Source organism: Hylaeus volcanicus, chromosome 6, assembly GCF_026283585.1.
Source record: "Hylaeus volcanicus isolate JK05 chromosome 6, UHH_iyHylVolc1.0_haploid, whole genome shotgun sequence".
NCBI lineage: Eukaryota > Metazoa > Arthropoda > Insecta > Hymenoptera > Colletidae > Hylaeus > Hylaeus volcanicus.
Window position 1 is genome coordinate 16,319,726 of NC_071981.1, and position 25,722 is coordinate 16,345,447.

Sequence of the window (25,722 nt, forward strand, 5' to 3'; positions counted from 1 at the left end):
GCGGAACATCTTTATGTTAGTACAATAAAATCTCCTTATACGTACAAATTTTTATACGATAAATGCACAGAAACCATCACCAACACTTTACACTTTACCCTTTACACTTTTGAACTATCTCATGACGAGCTGTGTAACGGGATATATTTATTCTGTTACTACCCACTCATTTCATCGCCTCGCAGCATTTTTCACCATATAATGGGACATGAATTTCGGTTGTTCGCAAATAAAAAGATTTTCAATCTTAATACTTCTAGGTAGGTATTTTTATGCGATTTCTACAGCATCACTTTTACTCCCAAACTTTTTTACTCCATACACGTCTCGCAAACAACGTGTCTCTGGGCAACTCGAAACAATGACGATGTTAAATAGACCTTTTCCCAACGAGACACCCTGCACTTGGTGCAAATCCACTACACGAGTTACACTCGCGTGAAGTTGTTAGCCGCGCCGTAATCGATTCTACATACAATGCGGGAGTTAGAAGTTCGCGAATGCTGTCACTTCCTAGTTATCGACACCTAACTAATTGGAAATTCCGTTTGTGTTTCAGGTATTATGCGATAGTTCATCCGATGAGGGCGCAGTATACATGCACAATAAGCCAAGCTCGTAAGATCGTGATTATAACTTGGGTAGCGTCGTTCCTGCTTGGGATTCCGATGATCTTCACACAGGTAAACGATAATTTTGTTTCAAAGAAGATCATTGAAACTACGCCCTCGTGGTCTTGTGATTAAAGGATGACACTCGATACAGTTTTATTGAAATAGTTTTAATAAAACAATGATTTGAAAGTACGTGTATTTACATAAAAGTCTGATATTATTCACTTATCCAAAAATTGACAGCATGTCGGTCGTTGTTTAATTTTGCAATAGTGAACATTACTTACAAAAATAGTATCGTAATAGTTCACTCGATTAAAATTTCATTAACAATGTTTCCTGTATTCTTCCTTTTCTCACTTTTCCTAACATTTTTATTCCACTTTCTTAGAGGTTTTCCTCCTAGAGATCTTCCTCCTAGAGTTTCATTCTAAGTTCGAAATTGATTTGTACTATTGGCAATGGTGAGGGCTGAGAATGATAGTTATTTGAAACAGATAATGCCGAATAGTCAACGAAATTTTACTATCTTAATTTAGTTAAAATTAACTTCCAATTGACTCTTACTATCGATAAGATTCACGGTTGAGAATAACACTTATTTGAAACAGATAATACTCAACGGAATTGAACAGAGCGTTATTTTGTTACCATGTAGATTTAGTTAAAATTAGGTTCTCATCTTTCTACTACTTCGATTTTCGATACTCCATGTGGCTGATCCTTGAAAATATTCACAAAGAGACACGTAACGCTTGCAAAATCGACGTGCATCCGTTCGTTTCGCGATGGCAGGAACGTCTGTTTACCAGAGCGTTAAGAAGACACTTTGCCGAGGGGCAAGATCGGGCAAGCAACAGGCGGAAAATCGAGCGAAATCGTTCTCTGGGTTAGCTTCCATTCGAATTAGGTTCCCTTCCTTACGACACATTTTCCAGAGATTTTTCAGCGATTTCCATATTTAGATAGTATGTTGAACGGGTCGCCAGGATTGCGCCTATTTTCTAGGTATTATGTAAAAAGAGGTTACGTATGTTACGTATGTAACCTCTTTTTTTCCCATAAAAACAAGCACAGTCATGTAAAGCAGGGGAATGAAAGAATTAATGAAATATGTAGGGAATCTCGCTTGTATGCTGTCTATAAAGATAACGGCGTCAATATTGCGATAAACGCAGTTTCATATATACTGAATCAATATATGCGCGTATATATTTCGTGCATTTTAATAAACGTTTTTATACGAAACCGTAGAGCCTGTATTTACAGAAGAAAGTATACCTGCATAGGTAGATCACTTCTGGAATATCGTGATTCTTTTTAATAGCGATACAGCTTCTGCAACCCGTTGGTACAGTGTTTGTAGTTTTTTTCTCGACAGGCTTGAATATTGCGTCCCGTTGAAATTAATTTTCCGAGTGAAATAATACAAAACTTGTTACGATCATAATATACTTTTAATTTCAGTTCCGCGCGAGTGTCGAAAGCTGTAATGTTCCGCTTTTAATTAGTTTCATTAATTAGTCGTCTAAGTTCTCTTGGTATTTCAGTTTATGGGATTCTGGCAGTTGTTAGGTTCCTTCGTTAGGACCTCTTGTGCTGTATTATATACACTTTAAATATGCAGCAAATTTTCAAATTATAACTGTCTTCCGATAGGAGTGTTAAATGAAATACAAGAACAACTAATATTAGGAGATAAATTTTCGGAATTTACATTTAGGATAAAAAAGTAATTAAAATGTTAGATTTCATTGTTTTCAAAGCTCAAGGAATTCAGTCTCATAATAGTAGCTGTTACATCGAATACAGTAATAGAGGTAGTATTACAAGATAAACATAGGTATATTTAATAGTTTCATTTATAAAAAAAAGAAGAAATAACTACAGTGTTAACAATCACTCGACCACTCAATATTACTCATTGACATTACTATTCCATAACAAAGGATCGAATTGATCCACTTTACGAGAAGTTTTTCACCTAATAGAAGCTACTAGCGTTTATACTAGACTACAGCAATATAAATGATTTAATGGAAGGTCTTACGACACCGTATCTTTTTTCCAGACACACAAACTAGTGGGATTGAGAGTAACCGCCTATTGGTGTGTTCGTGACTCGGATATTGGACTTCTATGGCGTGCACATGAGGTTTACATGCTCGTCTTGGTTCTCGTACTACCCCTGATTGTTATGGCATTTTGCTACACGGCCATTTGCTGGGAGATTTGGCGAGTCATGAAGCGTCGATACCATATGACATCTCGACATGCGTGAGTCCACTGAACTTCTCAATTATAAATCACTGCATCAAAGTTAAACAAAATTATTATCGTGCTTCTATTCCGTTAGAAGGGTGTACGATCAATTATTTAGCTCATATAATGTCAGTTTTTCTTAGTATAGCATAGTTTCAATATTGCAATTGACATCTTAAGGAAAAATTCTCTGTTTACATTTTATGGCGTTTGTCTTATTTCCTGTTTTTCATGTTAAACTATTCATGTCCGCGGTATCCTCCTCGATAGAAACTACTTTCAGACAATCTATATTCGCATCGTTGGAATATGGATACTTCTGTAAGTAAGACATGCGAAACGACTTTTATGCACGTAAAATATGCATTTATTCCTGTGTGTATATCCAAAATGTACAGAATATACAAGTATACGTACAATATGTACGAAATTTTATGTACATTTGTTAGCGAACGTCTACAGAACTATAAGAAGCAGAAGAAAAATTTGTTTTACCCTTCTTCTGCAAAATTTAATAAACTTCATTTTATATGCATACAATAATTTCGATAGTATCGATGGTTATTGAAATAAACACAAAAACGTGTTATGTGTTCCATGTGTAAATTGTTCAACGTAAAATATAATATTTAGGTCTTTTTTATAATCATAACAAATACATGGAGAATACATACACATTCCCATATCAAGTTATCGCTGTTCCAAGTAAACTGTATTACAAACTTGAAAAATAAACGCGAGCTTGCGGAGAGAAAAGCTCGAAGAACAGGTGAAAATCAATCGACGTTGTTTTTGTTTCATTATTGAGCCACAGACGTGTATTCCATATGTGAGGTGAAATTTTTATCGGGTGGCATCGCGCATCGATTCGTGGTTGGCATTCCAGGTAGTATCTCAGGGAGTTTCTCCTCGCGTTGCATGCCGTTGGGGATCCACGTGCATCAGTTAAGTACAGTTGTCGGAGTTCTTCTGAACGTCGAGAAAACATGATAGAAAAAGATACGTGTTCTGCGAAGTGGCTCTGCATGAAAGGTAAAAAGTTCGGTTTGGGGAAATTGATGAATATATTCTGCAGTATCCATCAAAATAATAACTTCTATATATGGAAATGATAACTTCTTTTGTATGAAAAAGACATTTGAATATTACTTAAGACTGCGAATTTTATGTACCGATGCATTTGTTTTCCGTATGTTAATACAGAGAACGTACGCCAAACGTACGTATGTAGAATGTGTATAATTTATTAATGAATATGTTAGTCTTAATATTTATGTTACTTGCAGGTAATTTCAATTTGGAGAGACAATAGTCTGTTCCTTTGATATTTGTTTTTTTAACAAATATATTTGACAACAATTTCATACTTCATTGAGGTGTACAACTTTTGTTTAAAACATTTTTTTAAAGGACCATCTTGTTTTAAAATCATTTTTCCTCTTTTCTTTGGGAATTTTTTTCTCGTAGATAATAGAAGTTGCTCCTATATGTGATTTAACGAAATATGCTTCATTTTGACTCAGGAAGTGAAAAATAATTTTTTAAATTATACTCAAAAACTCTTACCGTTAGAAGATTTCCTCTTCGCGAGTAGGTGATACGAGCCACGCAGCTGCAATCTTTTTGCAGACTGAATATTCAAAACATATTTTAAAAGTTCAACTCGGAGGGTGTGCCGTTTTAAACCAAATCACAGCGAATATAAATATTCTGGAAAGTAGCAACAAATTCGACTATGATGTGGATTTCATCTCAACGTTCCAACGAACGAAGTTGTCGTGCCGGGGAAAAGGAAATCGTGAAAAGTTGCTAGTGGAAGTTCTTTCCGTGGAACTCGATAGCAATTGAAAGGATAGTGTGCAGAAACTCCAGATAGATACAGAAAGAAACATATAAAAATTGTACGATTCAAGAATTAAATTGGAAGAAAACCGAAATAGATGTATGAGGTACGCGCGTGTGCTTATAAGCGAATCAGTTAAAAAAGAATGGCAAAACTGGAGAACATTGTTATTTTGTAAATGTCTCACAGCTGTCTATACCCAGAAATCCCTTTGTTTCGTCGATCAACGCGACCGCAAACTCGGTAAACTTTTCGACGAATTGAGAACACCGCAGCCATTTTCATTATTTTCGCGCCGTCGAGCTCGATGAGAACTTTTGATCTCGATTTTGGGACGATAACTCGTTATCGATCGCGAAAGCCGAGCTGACATCTTACAAATCCGTCGTCGTTTGTTATGGTTGTTAGAAACTTTTAGAGGACCGGATCTTGCCGTTGACCGTTACGACGAAATACCCTTGAAGCGATACAGTTCTGCCGCGCAACTTTTCACGGAGAATGTCTCTTGGGTCTTTGAGCAACGCAGCTCGTCCATATCCAACAAATTTCTATTTAAAGGGGAATTGCATTTATTTCCGAGAAATGGTTTCAGCCAGCTCAAGCATTATATTTGTTACTTTAATTTCTCGATGCGGACACTCACCAGAATACTGAAACTGTATTTATAAAACTGAAACCGTCCAAATACAGAAATCATTACTTGCACTTACTGTACAAGAATGATGGAAAAGTAACAAAAATGACACGGAGATATTATTAAAACGAATAAAATTGTGTTAAACGGCTCGTTTCATGGTTGTTATAAATAAATTAGAATAACACATGAGAAGTACACAAGCATTTATGTATACAGGGTGTCCCAAAAATGTTGTAACACCTTGAAAGGGGGTGATTGGGGGGGTGATTTGAAACAACTTTTTTCTTAGCGAAAATGTTGTCCGAGGCTTCGTTAAGGAGATATTAACGAAAAACACTGACCAATCAGAGCGCGCGGTTACCGTTGGAGCGGCCGCGGTAGCGAAGACTACGAGCTAAGCGGCCGTGCTTGTACGCGAACAAGTGACTCGACGTGCATCGAAGGACCTTGACGCGGCCGCTCAGCGCGTAGCCTTCGCTACCGCGGCCGCTCCAACGGTATCCGCGCGCTCTGATTGGTCAGTGTTTTTCGTTAATATCTCCTTAACGAAACCTCGGACAACATTTTCGCTAAGGAAAAAGTTGTTTCAAATCACCTCCCCAACCACCCCTTTCAATGTGTTACAACATTTTTGGGGCACCCTGTATATTGACATATTTCAATTCCCATAGCAATTATTCAAAATGAAACAAGGTTTTAATTTTCTGTAACCAATGAAATTAAGCTATTAATTAAAGTCAATGCAATTTTGTACAATATTAGCAATAACAAGTTTGAATACACGCAGAAACCAAAAATGTAACGCATTCGTCAAATAAATTCATCTCCCTACTCTACTTTCTACATTGATATAAGATCCTTCTATGTATTGCAGATTAAATCCGAATAACACCGATACCGAATCGATACCCATGACCCAAAGACAGAGCACGCGAAACGGACGACGTAACTACCGAGCAGACGGTCAGACAGAAGAGGAATCTCGAACCATGAAACAGGTTGGATTTGAAATCATTATACATATAATGATATGCCTATGTGGGTAGTTGGTAGCATTGTTTAACTTACAAATATCGAACCCTTTACCTTTGAGGTCGCAGATATATCGCGACATCGTCTCTCGGATTTTTACAGCTTGGTGCTGATCGTGAGGCAGCCTGAGAGACAGGTAGGTGGAATTTGATTACTGTTATCTTCCACGACTTTTCATGCATTGTAGGCGAAAGTGAGAAATGGCGAGAGCATGCGAGATTCACAGTGGTAGTGGTAAATCTGTGACAACCTGGGAGACAGGTACGTGAAACTTGATTACAGTTGTCTTGCCCGACTTTCAGTCCATCGAAGGCAAAAGTGAGAAAAATTAAGAGTGTGTGAACAACACACTCCGTGACAAGCTGAGAGACAGAAACACTGTAATCCACTAACTTCAAATTGTATGAAAAGAAATTCATCTGTTACTATTAGACTGCGGATTTTTATGCAAAATAAAATCTTTACAAACGTACCTACAAAAATTTACCTACAATATTTTTTTTTTATGTTATTGCATACTGCGTGCATTTTGTAGTTTCTTGCGCGGCTTAATTATTATAGTGACTTGTGTTTTATTTTTCACGCTAAGAATTATGGAAAACTGGGTAAAGTCGGTATTAATATATTATTAATAAATGATGGATATTAAGTTTGAAATTGGGACAACATTAGGAGATTATTATTTTTCAAGGGCAAAATTATTTTCTTAGCAGTCTGCTAATAGTAGTTAAATAAAATTAATAGAAAATTGCACTCAAATACTTTTCAACTCATCATGGCCTGTATTATTTGACAGAATTACAAAGCACAAAAAAATGCAAAACACAGGAAATAAGATTTCATTTAATATTTTCTTCGCGATAGAAGACACAGAAACCGTTAACTAAAATTTAATTCTCTTTAAAACTCAGTTAAATCCTTTCTAAATGTCAATAAATGACGAATGTGTACATAGTAGAAACAGTAAAAAATTGCAAGACGTAACCAAAATCTGTTAGTTAAAATTCAGAGTTCCAAGCAATTCCTTTATCCTTAGACAAACGAGACTAAAATAAAACCGTAGTTATTCATTCGCTATTACTATTTTTAAGGACAGGATTCTCGAAACCTCGACATTCTGCGATTTTTTATTAAATTCCCTACCTTTGAACCTCCCTAAATTCGCTGCTAGCTCTTGGAGGTCTCCCTCATCTATGTAGTTCTGTGAAGCTTCAGTTTCATTAATTTCATGGTACATTCGCTCTTGGTGGCAAGTTACGTGACCTCCATCTAATACGCCCAGTCGACTTTCGTTGGTCTTTGAATTGCTGTGCCGTAGATACAAAAAAGAAATCTACTGAATAACCGCGCGATAGAATGGGCAAAAGTTTCTTAAGTCGGTGCCTCGTTAACGTCATCAAGTCGAAAGTCCTTAAACGGAGACTTCGGAAAGTTTCGTGTGCCATTGAGATTCACGAAGGACCGATACCGTTCGCGATTCGCCTGAGCCAACCTCCGACTCGTTTAAATGGTAATTATTGTGTGTTTCGAGCAGCAATTTCGGGCAAATAATAATAAGCTTTTCGTACGTGCTAACGGTGTCACTATTAGCCTCGTTCCTTGCTGCGAGAAGTCTTTTAGAAAACATATATTATCCTTCCGTTGGAAATACGAAGAAAGTACATCGGGTGGAATAACTGGCGGGCTGGATTCGCTAACAAAGGCTCAGAGTGCAGCTTATTTGACGTAAAAAGCGACTAAAAGGAATCTAGGATGAAGTTATAAGTTCCAACACAGACAAAGTCCTCGGTCTTCCGAGAAGACAGACATCCTCTTGGACTAACGTAGTCGAGGAAGCAGATGGCAAGATAAATTTAATGAAAAGCTTAGGTACTTCTCGGTATAACGCTGCTCTCCTTGCGCTTTATAAGGGTTTCAAAGAATTGAAGTAATAGGTTGTTTGACTAGTTCGTTCGTGTTTTATCGCTAAAATAATTCCAATTTTTATAGAATTGAACTAATAAATATCTATGTCATCTTTGAATAACATAAATATTCCCCCACAATAATATTCTGTAAATTACGAGCTTAGACTGATGCTTTTTCTTTATCACATTATTAAAAATGATTCGTTTCTCATTACTTGTGACCATTTGTTTTGAAAATGAACAATTTTTAACATTTGTTTAAGTGGAATATAACTGATTCGTGTGAAGCATGTAAAATGGTGGCAATTTCTTTTGTTGTGTGTCGGTGTCGTGGATTCCGTTGGATCAATTTTGCTAATATAAGCAACGCTTTTGGATAATACATCTGGAAATGCGTGCCACCGTCGACGCAAACATACTTATTACACAACCTAATAACATAATATGAAACCAGCTGTAATTTGTGGACACGGTTCACGTTCCCGCGAAACGTAGAATTACAGTGGAGTCCGTAATCGTCTTAGTCTTTCGTCGACCACTTGATTTTATTCCGTATATCGTATAAAATACGCAATGGCGTCTGCAAGGAACTTTTAATGAAAGGGATGACAAATTAATGAAAATAATTTATAAAATGAAATAGTAAAGAGTTTTCCAAATGAACCTTTAAGATATGGCACTTAAAATTATACATTGGATGGTTCAATCGATTTTATTCTATACAACATGAAAATTGTATTAAATGATTGGAACTTATATGCAATACATACGAGTATATAGTTTAATGTTAAATATATTATATAAATTATGTATATCGGATAACATAAAGTATAGCATAAAGAGACATTAAATTATATGCATATGAGTTTTAATCATTTAGACAAAATTTTCATGTTTTATAGAATAAAATCGTTCGAACCAACACCTGTACGATTTTAAATGCCAGGCACTATAATTCGTTAAAAGTGTATCTTCCCTTTTTACTTTGAAGTACTAGTCCTCTATTTCTAGGATATTATGAACTTTTCTATTAGTATTAAAATTTATTCGAAACATGAATTTTGAAAAGAAACTAATTTATTAGCGAATGGGGTTAAAAATGGTTGCAACTGTTTTCCACTGTCACAGGTGGTGAAGATGTTGGTGGCCGTGGTGGTGTTGTTCGCCATCTGCTGGGGTCCAATCCTCGTGTACAACGTGCTCACCGCGTACGGCTTCTTGCCGAAGGTAAAAACAGGAATGGGAAAACACCTCAATACCATCTTTCAGCTGATGGCTTATTTTAACAGGTACATACAACGAACAAGCATTACTTTATGCGATAGTGTAACGTCCCATCGAATGAGAAGCTAGTGCATCTGTTACGTTTACCGAATGGGCGCGTCATTTCCTTTTTATTTCCCCCGAACAAAGTGCAGGTACTTTATTCGTAGCACGTGGGCTGCGTAGATCATGTTTCACAGAGACTTCTCTTACTTTGGTGGAGTGTTCTGCAAACAATGGTTTATTTATTGGCGCTATTGAAAGTATAACGCGTAAACGTTTTCAACGCTAATGGTCATCCTCAGATGTAATACAAAATTATTTTGCCATTTATATAGAGAAAAATAGTCACATTTATGTAGTGCGAAAAGCGTAGGTATAAATGGAACTGGTAATTTTTATATAACTTACGATAAAATGTACAAATTTCTATGTGTACTTTATGTAATTATGTATTTTATATCATACATTTCTCACTCCATTACGTATGAAAAATAACGTTTTGCAATCATTTCCAAGCTTTTTAATCCCCGAATTGTAACTTTCAATCCAGTAATTAGAACGCTCTATTTGTCACGATCATAGTAAACAGATACACACGGGACTGCTTAAAACGATATGCTAACATTAAAGTGTTACATTTAGCGTTGTTAATGGGACCAGTTACAAATTCAAGTGTCGTATAACAATCCTTATCTAGAGTGGCGTAATTGTAGAACTGATGTTTTCCATAGAATCGTCGCTGGTTTCTTGGGAAACCGTGGCGCAGGTGCAAAGACATTTAATTAATTCCCATCGAAACGATGCATTCCCACCAGCCACTCTCAACCAACCCTTCGGGACGCTTACTATCGATTCTCGTTTCACTCATTTCCATCTGCAATGTAGGCTGACGACGTTAATGATCGTCGTCGTCAGAGTACGATCGCTGTGATCGACGTAACGACCTCTTTTTAAACTACCGATACGCGTATGCAACGATCGATACCACGGATAAATTACATTAAATTGGAATGGTAATAGTCAACGTTCAAACAGGACGTCTCGTGGGATGTTTTTCACTCTACGCTCTTTCACATTCTTGATTCGCGATTCGAGTTAATAAACACTAAAGGGTTGGGTTAAGTTAGTTGACCAGTTGAGGCAATTTTTCTACGTAGACAGTAGTCATTGTTTACTTTATTATTAAATAAAGATAGCGAATGCTTAACGATACTCAACAATTTTGTTTAAAAGAGGCTTTCAAATGGGGTAGTAGACGAATGATACGTCTATAGATATTTCAAAATTTGTCTAAATTGTATAATGAGAAGAGACTTTCAAAGGGGGTAGTAAATTAATGATAGAGATTAATGACAACAGATATTCCATGGAGTACCAGAATTATACGCTTATACACAGGGTGTTCGATAACTGATGGTACGAGCGAAAAGGGGATGATTCTACATGAAATAAATAAGTCGAAAATGTAGAATAAAAACTTTTCATAAGAAGCATTGTTGTCGAGAAAATCGACTTTGAATGTTCTACAGTGAGATCTACAGTGAGATTCGTTATAATGAGACGTGATCAAGTCCACCCGTACCCGGCGAAAATTCAAAGTCGATTTTCTCGACAACAAAAAGCCTCGTATGTAAAATTTTTATTCTATATTTTCGATTTATTTTTTTATGTAGAATCATCCCCTTTTCGCTCGTACCAGTTACGGGACACCCTGTACATGTATAACTATACTTCTCCTTACGTTCCAGCTGCATAAATCCGATCGTTTACGGATTTATGTCGAAGCACTTCAGGGAGAGCTTCCTAGCTGCAGCCTGCGGCGGTTGGTGGATCTGCTGTCCAAAAAAGGGCTACAGGGCGCCCGTCAAGAGGCACCCTAGCCTCAGCCAGACCAGGACCACGAGTGTCAGGTACGCGACTGCCGTAAACGCTCGTACGTGCTCGGTAGGGTGGTCCTTCGTCCTCAAAAGTTAATCGTTTTCGTTGCATATCTCATAATTCTGACACTAGAAAAAATAAAGACTCGACATACATTTTGTGTGTATTAGGTTGTCCCGAAAGTTTCTTTCGCGAGTTGTACTCAATTATTTTATGTGGTCGTCTTCATATAAATAGACAATCTAATTTCATAGATATTCATGTTGTAACAGTAATGGAGCAAAATGAATCGTACACAATTCAGTAATGTAACATAAAACATTAGATATTGTGCATGTATTACTTATTAATAAAGCGAAAGAAACTTTTGGGACAACCTAATACATACTTCCATACAAACCATGCATTTTGTGGATACGAGCCCGCATGTCCTATGACTATCACTGATATAACACAAATCGTATGTCTTTCTTATTTGAAATGTAGTCTAATCGCTCTAAAATTGTTGGGGATATATTAGAACAAAATTGCACATTGAAAAACAAGGACCACCCCAATGCATGCGCGTGCTCAAGTTTCTTGTCCTGTCTCTGTCTCTCATACATCTCCTCTTCAACGTAACAAGAAAGAGTAGGCGCAGCCGAAGAATCACTATTTTGAATTTCAGATTGTTATGGATAAATATGTATGATACCCTGAGGCGGTAGACTCCGCACGCAATCGAATCGTACAACCCTTATCAGTAATCTGCGCGCTCGTGTTTAATCATGAAATTTCGAACTCGAAAGATGTTTTTCTGCGAAGCGTAAATGGTCTGTAATTTTCATCGAGATCGAGCTTAACGTCTTGAATAGGGGTCGCAATCAAATTGTTCGTAGATTCATTATATTCTAAATGATATTAACGCGTCGAATTGAAGAACTAGTGAATTATCGATAAAACAATGAAATTTTCTGCCAATCAAATTCCAATCTCTAATTACCGGTAAATGGATAAAATTCTTTCGATATTTGTGCCAGCAATTAGAGACGATAACGTCGGTAAAATGAAAGGAATTTCTTTATCGAAAATTTTCTTTAATAGGTTTCTACTTTTTTTTTCAAGGTAATAGGATATTTAATCCTTCACTGCTACGTATTGCATATCTGCGATATTTCAATATTTGCTAAAGTGATATAAAATATATCTTCGCTCGCAAATAAACGATACAAATTATTAGTAAACATTGAAATTACTTATGGATAAATGAAATGGAAATGTTAACATGTTTCGTTGAATTCGAAGAAGCTGTCTAGTAAAGGGTTAATAACATTTATAAAATAATGCTTGTGATAATAATTTTATTGCGAATAAATTGTATAGAATATTATGTATAATTCTCGTGTAAATATACCACAAGTGAGTCACGTGTACTTCTTGTGCCTAGATGCACAATTTCAGACACGATGTTCGCTAGTCTAGTCACTTATTCGATTACTTGTATTGTGTTCACGTTATAATGAGAAATCGAAGTAAGAATATTATAAAGAAAATAGAGATATCTGTGACAGTGGTCAGCAACCTGCGACTTGTTAGCAAAATTATCATGGTTCTTCATTCACGTCAAATTATTTAAGTCGCGTTTCCATTAAACATTACGCAGCCCAAATAAATTCATTTAGTTTGTACAACGAAATCTTCAACGTACATTTTCCATCTTCATTCCTTATATTTTAGTTCATTGCATTCTATAAATTTGACATCTATGAGAATAATATAATATTAAAATATTTTATTACGAGGAAAGCTTGTGCATGGCAAATGTTTGTTGTAATTGAACCCATGACAATAAGAATTAAACCGTTTCCATTTTATCACTTTTGTTCATTTTAAGAAATTAAACTTTTACTTTGTCGCTATTTGACAATAATTATAATAATAATTGACTGCAATTCTTGGGGTAAACATGGATTAATATATACAGACGTATGTATTACACATGTTTGCATACAATGACATTGTACATAAAAACGTATGTGTGTATTATAGTATTATGTGTGTTACATGTATAGTATAGGGACTCTTCATCTTTTTCTCTTAATGTGAATTTTTGTCTAATATGCCCAAAAGGTTGTTGACTACTGTCTCATTAAGAATCGACTTTAGTGGAAAAGAGACCAAATGATCTAGCATAAGTCGTAAAAAACTAGATGCATCTTCGAGAAAAGAACATGAGAGGAAAATGTGTCCAAATTGTATGTGATTTCTTAATAACCAGTCGACCAACACGTGTATAGCGGAGAGCTGGAAAGAATTGCCCTGAGTGCAATTAAACGATGAGATTCAGAGTGATTTATTGGAAAAGGTTGTCTTACCGTTGGCCAGGATTTTGCACCAAGTAATGACTAATAGCATTACTATCATAAAAACGCAATTTAAACGCAAAGAGACAAAGTTCTTTTGCACGTTGGCCATCACTCCCCGGGACGTTCTTTCTTGCTCCCTGCGAGGAGACCTCTTTCCGTGGTTAGGTTAATTCGTAGAAAAATTAGATCGCAATTCGGAGATCAGAAACTCGATGAATTACGTTTTCTTGCGCACCTAGTTTTTAGGAAGAGCTTAAAAATAAACACTCTTTTATGCTTTTGAAATAAAAGCATTGCTCTTTATTTACTTATTATATTTTACATTATGTTATGTTTTATATTTTGTGTTTATGTTTAGAATAGATGTGTTAGAATAAAATTCTGTTTATTTATACATTTTTTTTTTTTTTTAGTGCTCGATTATATGTGACCAAGTTATTATCGACATCTACCGTTTTCTATCCTCGATATTGACAGTTAGGTGATAAATAAAAATTAACGCTGAATTATCCGATATCAGTTGAGAATTCCATTGAATTACTGATATTTGAAAAAGTCTGTGCATTTTTGCAATTTGTAATCTTCCAGTATTATGCCAAGTGTTCATTCCACAGCGATGATCGTCAAAATTTCAGGAAAATTTCAAAAAGAGTTTATTCTTTCTTTGTCCCAACACGAACACAAACATTCAACGAATATATTTTGTTAAACGGAGGAGGGTCTTAAAAAGTGTTTTTTGTTTTTGTCAGACAAATGTCTTGATATTTTTCTTGATTACAATATCTTCGGATTAGTATACCATTTTTATACGTCACAAAGTATTTTATAATTATCCCGTAATAGTCACGTTTCTAAGTGCAACAGCCACCTGCCTCTTTTTTATTTTTTTTTAATATTTCTTTCGAATTTTTGTTGCAGCTTGTGTTTGTTTTCAGGTGTACACTTCGGAGATTGGATACCATTTTTGTCCCTAGTTTATTATCGCAAAATGAACCTTCCATTATACCGCGCAATCGGACGTAATTCAGTTCAACTATTACATGATGTCTTTTCAAACATTTTGCTAAAATTTCGGCCATTTATATCTATGGTCCTCTTCGATGTTTCAAACTGTTAGAACAATGCGCAAAAGAATTTATCTTTAACAGTTAGAAATATAAAAATTATTATTCATAATTTTTACAATTTTCTCTGAAAACCAGATACGTAGCAATTTTTAATTTAAGGCTCATGAATTTTTATAAGCGCTCTTCATTCCAATTTGTGTAAATAATTCCAAAAACTCCTTTCTCTCCTTATGTTTTGTTATATAAACAAAAATTCTTTTGCATAATGTTGTAACATTTAATCGAAACGTGTTGGGAAAAACATTGCGTAATATTTCGTAACCCAGTTCAGTAAAAAATGGATAGCTACGTAATAACGTCACATTATCCCATCATCCGTGCCAAATAAAGCTTATCGAGGTTTAACCTGTTCGAATAAATTTATACATGTATGTAGTTAGTCATCAATCTCTAACGAACGTCGTCGAAATGGAAAGAAAAGAGAAGAAGTGGGACCAGTACCAAACATCGAGTACCTTATTGTTCTTTCGTATTAATAAAGAATGATTTTTATCCACGATCATAATGTAGTACAACATTCACAATTTCGCGAAAAATTTGTCAACCACGTTCAACGCCACTCCGTGAGGGCAAGCTTTTTTTACGTTCGTGGGTCGGTAAAAATTTGAAATTTCGCGATCATCGATCCGAGTCCGTTCTATATTCGCCCCTTTCCACCACGTCTGCTTTCAGGTGGACTTGATTCTTTCGTTGTGCCCGGCCCACGTCGAGGCAACAGAATCACAGGTAAAAAATATAAAGAATACAGGAGAGAGGAAGTGTCGCAAGAGCGAGCCGAGAACGAGAAATGGTCGCTGGGAAGACTGTTTTCCGAAGCTCGACGAGAGGACTTTATCCGGGACTGCGGGTCGATTATCTCCAAGACATCTCTAGGGATTTCAGAAGAGCTTCCTTAAATGTACCTACTTGATGTTAAAAAGTTGCATCGTAGGATGCGTTAACTTTAAAACTATCGTTTCAAGAAAACTTTCATCTGTCGACTTGCCCGAGCCATGACGGGCTATAAGCAACGAAAATCTCTGGATTATTCATTGGTTACAAAAGACATTTACAAATTGTATTTTATAAATGCAGTACCTCCCGTTTATAAGATGCAATTTTAACCTGAATAGATGAAATGGAATATTCTGATCTAATAATCAAGTTTTTTTTAATTTTGTATTTGTCCTGGTGAAAATGAGTCCAAACACGGCTATGAATGTGTCGTATTTTACGTTATGGGATCGAGAGCACCAGCAGCTGAGTAAAAGGCCCTGAATGGTGCGCAATCCGGATGCGTGTGAGACTGTTTGCCGTCAATTGTCGCTAGGTGGGGATCGTAAGTAAAGTATAACGACACTTCATCAAAAATACAAATCAAAGTATGTAACGATAATTAGAAATTATTTATTACACGTGTTATATTAATTTTAATATCAAGCTTTGAAGAACAGACTTGAAATCGAACTCATTGCGTCGTAGATTTATTTTAACAAAATCGTATGGAGTTTATTGCATGCTAACATTGCTTTCCCAAGAATATTCTACCTTTCTCGTGCAAAATGTTTTCATTCCATTCTGAGTTGATTTTTCTTTTTTACGGAAAACACTACAAAGTTGCGGAACGTGAAAGACAAATAACAAGATGCACAACATGTTTGAAATCATAAATATAGAACAGCAGGGTTCATGCAATATTTCGATATTTATCAAAGTTTAAAAAATTTCAAATGTTCCATATACGTTGGAAACTTGACAAATCACTGAGGTATTATTTATAGTAGTTAAAATGATATTAGGGCTCGTTTTCATCAGGAAAGCAGTGGTAATCCACTGATATTACTCCTACGAATAAATAACGAAAACCATACCAATGTTAAAAGATGGTTTGAGCTGAAGTTAAAACAAATTAAGCATTTTGTAGATGCATGAATCATATTTTGTTCTTGTCAAATAATTTCGATTCACTAGCATTCATTCCTCATCAGCACATATTTGAAAGATTAATTGATAATTCATTGCAAGAGATCCAAAATTACTAAATGCAAATGTCTTACACGTGTCGAATTCGAATTTGCTTGAAATTAAATAATTAAACTGGAAGGAGATACGCTACCTCTCCCAGACATAAGAAAACAGGCAATCCAGATTCGGTTTCTTATAAGTGGGAGATACTGTATAAGAAAAATATTACATTCATTTCTACCAGTGAGTATTAGCCGTGGGAACCCGCCAACTTTCAATTAATTGGATCCATCCAGCAACTCAGCGGGAACGATTTGTAGTTAACGATGATTGAACGTGCAACGAGAACGTTAGACGAACGAGATACATCGGTCTGAAAGCGGTGAAACATTTTAAATTAACAAGTTGTACGTTGGCTCTTTAACGAATAAACTTTGCGAAAGCATGCGTGCAAGGTGGTCTAATTTTAAAGCTGATACCTGAATGTTTCCTTTGCTTATGGATGTAAGAAAGAACTGCTCGGGATAAAATGAAACTGTCTCGGATGGGAAACTATAGTAATAGGAGAGAAACTGTACCTGCATTAATTTTTCTTGGTTAGATATATCGGACGTACGTCTATATTTTAAAAATATAAGGTGTGCACTTATGCAAAACGAAATATTAATATCATTATACTAATTAATAGAATAAAATAATCGTTTAAAAATAATTTCGTTTTTGTATGTTTTACATATTAATGTACGTCATAAATGCATAAAATTGACCATCTATAAGCATCAGACATATTCAGATATTCTTAATTTAAATTGTCATATATTCGGGTATCTGTTCCTATTTTTTATTGGTTCCGAAATAGCTTGCATTAAGTATGAAAAATGGAACATCCAACCCACGGAGCTTGCAGGGTAAACTCCCAAGAACTGTTCCTCGTGGCGATCGAAACGAAATCGATCAAAGATCACACGTCTGTCGCTCATCTATTTATTTGTTGTTTATTAAAGTGCTTAACTATATTACATTAGCTATTACACTGGATCTATACATTTTTCCATGCAATTATTCTCATTCTTGTTATCATTACTTTGTCTGACATGACTCCTATATTGATTTAATACTGTTTGCAGTATCTCTGCAACGAGACGAGATTTCTACGATCTCGATAACACTATAATGTAGCGTACTCAATTACTTATTCGTATAAACGCTTAGGAATTAATTCAGGAAGAATCTCGATGCATCGAACTGACATGCTTGAAATTATCATCGATTATACGTAGGATAGAAATATTCTGGTAACAAATAAAGATACACGAATAGTCGAAACCAGTAATTATGTGTTTACGTTTCGACATTTGTAGTGGATCCTTTCTAAGAAATGATTAAGGACTTAATTTCCTATACTAATGTAATTAACATTACCGGTACGCTAAGTATCGTTATCTCAGTATTGCCAGAAAAATAATATTTGTTTGTCCTTACGAAATAGAATAAAAATGTACATCGTGTCATAAAGAAAAATTGAGTAATCAGTAGCAAAATTGAAATTGCAACAATTGATTTTTGAAAATTTATTTCGTAACATGATGTCAATCTATATTTTATTTTCTAAGTAAAATCAAATGTAGTTCCTTTGCGAATATTGATTCAACAGTACTCCTACCTATCACTAATATTAACAACGTTATTGCAGAAAATTAAAACCTTATTCAGCTTTAAAGTGTCCACAACAGCTCGAAATTTAAACTCGCAATTACTTCTTTCGTTCCTTCGAGTGTTTCTAGTATCTATTTAATAAGCATAAATAGATAGTCTCAACTCCGGTAATCTTCTAAAAAAAATATACACAAAGAAACGAATACACGTTTCTTTTATCATATCATTCGAAGCGATCACTGTACATCAGAGACGCGCAATCATGACATAATCGTGTATTCGAATTAAATGTATATATTTGTCCACCGAGAATCTCTGTCGATTTTCGAAATAAAATGGGGAAACGAATCGCTAATCGATTAGCGAACACAAATACGTAAGACGTTTACGTATCTCGTTAATCGTGTTTAAATTGATCACGTTAATCGATTAAACTAAACCGCCTCTGACAATTAGGGCTGGGACTGCGTAGTGATGTTTTCTTTATTCGAGTATTCGAAGATCGATAATTAAAATATTCGACAAGTAGATATAGTCTGAATATTCGAACACTTCAAAAAATAAAATATTCGACAAGTATAGCTCGAATACTATTCAAATACTCAAGTATTTAAATGTATCACCGATATCTGTGTTGTCGAGGTAGTCTAAATTTATGAATAATTTCTTACTTGAATAATAATAGTCGAAAAATGATTATTAAACAAATATTCGAAGTTCGTTCGTAGCATTCGAATATGCGCCTGTAAAATATCTGAGTATTAAATTATTCGACTAGTTCCAGCCCTTACAGCGAATGTGGCTTTCACAGTGGCGCGAGTAGACATCTCGAGCTCCTGAGTTTAATTTTTAAGAACCTCGAGCGCGTAAGTGTGTTTTCCTTATCCTGCTTTTACGTGTTAGATAAGACAAATATGTCGAACTGTTAGAGATTTTCCACGTCGTATTCTAGCATTCCCGAATGGTCCAAATGAAGAATCGATGTAGCCGCAGGATATAACTTTTGTAAAATATCCCTGTTGACGTGGTGGCTCAATTACGCGACTAATTAAAGGAACGAACGTTAAGCAAGTTTAATGACTCATTACTCGACAGCCTTCGTTCGCGTTAATTATGAATTCGTGAAAGCGTATAATTTATACGTGATTGCGAGGTATGTGATCGCGCGCGTGGATGTGTGTGGGTGTATGAAAATTTATTTTATCGATAGGGTGAAACATGTTTGTAGTTACTATACATGTGCAAATATGTTTGAAAGGTGTGCTGGAGGTTGCCTAAGTCGTGACATGGTCGTGGAGTCGTTTCAGATTCACGACTCGACAGACTTTATATTGTTCCGCATTTTTTCGTTCGCCATCGCGTAATCCGCGATCACGCGGCGATGGTCCAATCTCCGCACTATTTGTTTGCATTTATTTTTACATCGACAGCCCGTGCAACAACAAAGTGTATCGATTTTTTTACGCCAACGTCTGCGTGTAAATATTCGAATAAACTACGAGAAAAACGTGACTGGCGTTTACAAATCGCATTCTGCGTTGCGAGTGGCTCGCGAAAATTTCATTTGGTTTGACCTATTTATTTCCAGGGAAGCTCCTGTATATCGTAGGTCGCAGGAGAATGGTAATTATTAGACTGTGGATCTTCAGCTAACAATAAGTAATACATAATATTTCATGTAAATACAAATATATGTATAAAAATCCACAGTCTAATATGGTGAAATGATAGTGTTCAACCACCACCAGAGGAATATGTAAACAAAGGAGTAAAGAAGGTAGAAAAAACAGGGAGAAAGAAGATAACGTATGTGGAGTATACAATAAATCGAGTATCTGGATTACGGAACATTTACAAGTAGGTATTAACAAATGCATCGAAACAGTTAACGGTATTCTTTATTTGGATTTTAATATTTAGCAAAAACAAGAGGCCACTGGAAAAATAGAGAGAACAGTAAATTCCTTCACAAGTGTTCTTTCATGTTGAATTTGTTAACAATTTATCGATATTCAGAGCGGCATGTCGTTGAATTTGTTGGTCGACTACGATTCGATACGTCCTCGTGATTCGCATTGGGGATGAATAAACAACGGGTAGCAAGTGTCGTGTATTAAATCGTGATTGGGCTTTTTCGACCAATCATCGGGTGAATTTTACGGAAATTGAGTCGCGAGTTCCATTAATTTTATTGAAATCGAAGCGACAGTGGTTTTCACACTCCACAATCATAAAGAATCCCGTAATTCAAGCAGGGTTTTGGTTTGCACGAATGAAAAGTCGATTTATTCTTTCATTGCATTTTCTTGGGATTTATCTAATACTATTTGGCACGGAATAATTACTTTTATGAAAAGATCGTTCTTACTTAGGCTTTAGGTAAAATTATTTCAATGGAGACGAAAAATCTCAAATTAATTTTCTAGTCTCTATAACTTTTAATACGAACAGAATAAAAAGTAATGGATATGTTTTAAATGCGAGACAATTTAAGAAAACTGGATTTTAAATATAACGAGATGAATGATACTACTGCTTTGCTCATATTTTTATTATCGGTAAAAGCAATCTTCGTAAATACGACAAGAATGAAGTACCAATTTCGATCATTCCGCTATGTATAATCCTTTATTTTCTCTTCTGTAAGTTCGTGGACTCACACCAAGGAGTTTGCGGAACAGAGTTTGAGAAACGCTGTTCTATTACAACGAACATATTATCACAAGGTCCTGCACAAACGTCGAGCTTCCCAACGTTAATTCCAACACAGCTACGTGACAGTAGTTCGATTTCACAAATTCGTCCTTTTTCGACGATTCTTTTCCCTTCTTCTTTTTCCTTTTCGTAGTCCCTTCTGTCACTTTCTCTATCGCGGATTTTCCGTTCTCGTTTGGCCGTTGGAAACGTACACCGAATTCCACCTGTAAAACGTTTTATAAATATTTTATTTTGAGCTGAAAATATTATTAGATGTATTCTTGGAAATCATGACAAGGTAACCTGTTACCGCAAAAGCGAGGTTTACTTTGCTTTAAAATATGGAAAGAATATTTATATATTTATGTACATTATACGTTTGCGGTACCACTAGCAAGTTTTTCTTTTTAATTTAGCGAAGAGAAACAAGGATGGCCCGAAGAAAATGACGAAACCCGATCTTCCTAAGTTACGTGAAAATGTTAGTAAGAATAAACGACTTGAACAGGTTTGAAGTGATCGTCTTTAAGTTCTTAGGATATCTCGAGCTTAAATTAAATTTGTAATTTTATACACGATTGCTTGTGAAATTCTATCATCTTTTCACTCGTAGGTGTGAAATCGCTTTTAAATCGAATTGCTTGTGAAGTTGTATAATTTCTTCATTAGTAATACCATTGATCGTTAGCAAAAATTGTTCATGCTAAATCCTTACCAATCCATCCAAGAAATCGTATCGTATGTAGCTCGCCTAAGATTGAAACGTTTACACAAGTGTTTGGGTGATAGAGAGTTCAAATACCAGGGAGTTCGAAAAATCGAGTCACTACAATATCGTTTCCGTTCGTAGAAGTGCAATAAAGTGGATAAGAAGATTGGCATAGTTTTCAAAGGAGGCAGTCGTATACGTCTACCATATCTTCCATTCTTATTGCGATAGGTGCGCGAGATATCAGAAAATTGAAGTACCTCGTAGAATGTCGACGTTAGGTAAGAATTTCATTTTCCCCGCTGTAGAAAACGGTGTTGATATTTTCACAAAGGCTTAAGATTTTTCTCGAACGAAAGTGTCTAACCTTTTTTCTCTCTGGTACCAGCAGTTGCATATTTTCGTCGAGGTTTAAAAAAGAAAAGCAACGATCCGCGGACCTTTCCAATTTTCCCCCGAATATCGCTAATTCCTCGTCCCGTCGTAGCACATCGCTGAATACCGGTTTCCTCGGTGTTTTTCTTTCGTTTTCCACGTCGATCTTGCGCCTCGTTTTTCTTTTGCTTGATTTCTCTGGAGATTCCTCCGTCGTGCGCGGAATATTCCCTTGAAACGCGTCGATTAAACGAAGTCGGAAAGTCAACGGGCAAATTCCAGTGTTTTGTATCTGGAAAATGTTTTCCAGGGAGGACGATATTAGAAAATAGATGCGCGGCGACTGTTCCAATTTAATTAAACGAAATTTAATGTAATGCTCGTAGATACGTAGCGCGAAATAAGGAAGTCGATCATTTTATTTTATGATTTGAAGATATATTCCGGTCTGAATGTCTAAAGGGAGAGGCTTCTTTAGAAATTAAAAAAAGGAGGTCATACAATAATAAATAATTTTATATTTAACACATATCATAATCAAAATTTTGCTTGGGTCATTTTATTATTAATGTCGTAACCATGATATTCCATGGCACATTTGTTTCAAATAAAAAAAACAGAAATTCTTCTTACGTCTGACCAGATGTTTATGGTGACTACTAGAATAGAGTCGGTTAATAAATACATTTTATATTTAACGTTTCCTAACAAGAAAAACGTGTTTAGAGTCTCTCGTAATCTCTATACGTTATTTACGCATTCACAACATATGATTATTCAAAAACAACTATCCGTCATTTATTTCCCATATCGGCAAGTACACCCACTCAATGACCTCGCATTTAAAATAAATCGTTCGCAGAATAATAACAACAATCCACGCTCCCCGGTCATAATTTTTCCCCACTGTTTCGGCGCTTGAAATTTCCACCGACCTCGTTAGACTACGCCACGTGGAAAATTTATTCACCGTCACTTCGTTAGATTTTTCTTCGCTGGGCGCACCTGCTCATCAAAATTCCCCGTTCCCTTGGCGGCCCGCGGAAGATTCCCAATTACAATTTGCAATTACAATAACGACGATCGCCCGATAGTAATTGGCAGCGGTTTGATTTTCTCGAGGACCGAACCCATTAACTTTTTACCCTTTTGCCCCGTAACACACTTTTCCGGGACCTTTGCGCGGGACCGCTCGTTTAGATAACGCGAGCCACGAAACCGCAACCAGAAATTGTTCTCGGCTCAAACTTGCGGCCACTTTGAGGCTGTAGAACGGCCGGAAATGTCGCAGCCTCTTAAGCAGGTCAGATCAGCAACGTGCACCGGGTTAAACGTTGCAAGACGGCGATAACAGCCAACCCGAAATTCGGCAAACGCAGCGCCCAGGGTATCAGGGATGAACGCACGAGAATGATTAAATTCGACCTTGCTAGATTACCAGGGTGATTCGACGGAGTAAATAGGATGTAATGAGACGATATGGCCGAGGAATCTGGTTAATTGGCGGCGGGTAGCGATACATAGGGTCCTGGATCGCGCTGGATATTTGGCTTTTCATCTTCGTCGAGTCCGTCGAGTTTGGGGATTTAGACCTAATAGGCAGAATTTATTTGGGACTCGGGGACCATTCTGGTGTACCAATTTGAAGGATTTTACCGAAAATTATCGTTGGAGGCTGAAAGTTGTAATGGAAGGATTATTGCGGTTAACATTGTGATCCCAAGCGCGTAAGGGTGAAGAGTGACTCTAGCAACTGGGTTAAGCTAGAGCTAAAGTTAAGCTAAAGCTCTATTGTGAGGGAAAATAAAAGAAATCTTAGATAAAAGATTTATATGGTTTAACGATCTTTAGTGTCACATGATATAATTGTTTTCTTAAATGTATCAGTGCAATTCCAGTTATTTTTTAAACAAACCTATCTATTTGAAGAGGTATTTAATTTTCTCTAGGTTTAATATTACAATCTTATTTAAACACTTGTAACGAACAATCAGAAATTATTCATACTCTTTCTGTATCTACGTGTTATCGAATATCATACAATTTAAATAACAGGTAACTTTCCGTTAAGTATTCTCTGAATATTGAAATGCTTAAGAAAAGGATCCGATCTGTAGAATTCGATCCTTTTAAATAAGTAGGTGTAGGATGGGTTACACTATCGAGAAGATAGAATGTTCTACTAACCTGTCGATAAAACTTGGCCAAGTAGAACCATAATTCAACGAGGAATATATCAACAGACAATGTTTTACATTACCGATAGAGAAACTCGTTTTATCGATCGAGTACTCTGTATTACCGATTTTTATGATTAGAGTGTACTATCTTACCAACAGGACACTCCCTTCTCATATCTTTTCATAAGAGGCATGTCAGACTGGCCGTGTAAGCGTCAATGCATTTTTAGCATATTTGAACGCAGACACCCCACCCCTCTTTACTTTCTGAAGATTTATGGTTGGATGGGAGCCTGAATAGGTCCTTGATATAAGCCATGCATCACAGACAGACATCGAACGATGACTGAAAACTTGGAATACTATATCCATATACATATATATTCAAATTAAATCTTTAACGTCAAATTTTCTTCCTTGAACGTACCTTTATACGTAAAAAAAGTTTCAAGAACAAAAATAAATTATATCTTAAAGTGATATGCATTGGAAAAAACCTTGGCTGGGACCAGATCCCCTTAAGTGAATGTATCGAAGGAGGAAATGTAAGACCGGTACATTAAGTGTCAAGTTATACGGTTTCGCACCGTTGTAAATAAAACTCACTCACTGGCACCGCGTGAGGATATTTCGTGACGTTAACTTTTCGCGAAATGAGCTACCAAACGAGGGGTGAAAAACTCGAAGAAAAACGCGAGCATCGAATATTCAAGAAGCGTGAACGCTGATCGATCGGAGGGAAGCAGTCTTCCCTCCGAAGGAGGTCATGAAATCGAGCCAATGAAATTCGTCAAACGACGATGAAACCGATCATCGTGCTCTCGAGATTCCGCAGGCGTCCTGCAAGACTCTTCTGATAGTTGAACCCGTAATCTCCCTACGCAGTTGACGAAGACGAAATTGTGTTTCTCGTCGCGTCTCCCTCATGCACGTGGAATACGTGGCTTGGTCCTTTAGCATCCTTCGAGCAGAATACGATGTTTTGCGTGGTGGGTCTTTAAGTCGCCTCGAGGGACATAGATAAAGTTATCCGTTTTCGTCGTCTGTTCACGCCCTATTTTCTCTTCGATTCCGAGATCTCGCCTCGGGCGGCTAACTTTCCGATTTACAACAATATTTTCCTTAGTGGACCGCACTCCTGTCAATGGAATACCATCCATCCTCGCGAGAAGTTTATGTATCCTAACATTGTCCTCCTTTTCGGGTACTCTTTCCATACATTCTTCATATTTTTGCTTTCGCGAAAGAAA

General features: G+C 36.2%; 2 protein-coding genes across 7 annotated transcripts in view; one reads left to right on the plus strand and one right to left on the minus strand.

Moving 5' to 3' along the window:
• Positions 1-20,023, plus strand: part of LOC128878194 (QRFP-like peptide receptor) — a 78,657-nt gene extending 58,634 nt beyond the window's left edge. For 2 of the 6 annotated variants that reach the window (XM_054126201.1, XM_054126200.1), the window contains exons 5-10: positions 560-683; positions 2,686-2,891; positions 6,231-6,354; positions 9,424-9,584; positions 11,310-11,471; positions 14,703-14,942. In XM_054126201.1, coding sequence (XP_053982176.1) covers positions 560-683; positions 2,686-2,891; positions 6,231-6,354; positions 9,424-9,584; positions 11,310-11,471; positions 14,703-14,901 — 976 coding nt within the window. In that variant the 3' untranslated portion in view covers positions 14,902-14,942. Of the gene's footprint in view, positions 1-559; positions 684-2,685; positions 2,892-6,230; positions 6,355-6,449; positions 6,525-6,575; positions 6,912-9,423; positions 9,585-11,309; positions 11,472-12,106; positions 14,179-14,702; positions 14,943-15,583 lie in introns of those variants that run through there. The other 4 variants (XM_054126204.1, XM_054126202.1, XM_054126203.1 and 1 more) reach the window with 4 other exon arrangements.
• Positions 20,024-21,210: 1,187 nt separating this feature from the next.
• On the minus strand, positions 21,211-25,689 carry LOC128878550 (uncharacterized). The gene is made up of 3 exons (XM_054126836.1): positions 25,570-25,689; positions 22,285-22,584; positions 21,211-21,432 (listed from the first exon to the last, which is right to left on the minus strand). Exons 1-3 carry the CDS (start codon positions 25,687-25,689, stop codon positions 21,214-21,216), a joined length of 639 nt encoding a protein of 212 aa, XP_053982811.1. The 3' UTR covers positions 21,211-21,213.
• Between the last annotated feature and the right edge of the window lie 33 nt (positions 25,690-25,722).

Excerpts from the sequence above, each read along its gene's own strand:
- LOC128878550 (XM_054126836.1), bottom strand. The coding sequence starts at position 25,689 with ATGGAAAGAGTACCCGAAAAGGAGGACAATGTTAGGATACATAAACTT. Across the intron at positions 22,585-25,569 it reads ATATTGTTGTAAATCGGAAA|ATACAAAACACTGGAATTTG; the intron begins GTTAGCCGCCCG and ends AACATTTTCCAG. Across the intron at positions 21,433-22,284 it reads TGGTACCAGAGAGAAAAAAG|GTGGAATTCGGTGTACGTTT; the intron begins GTTAGACACTTT and ends AACGTTTTACAG.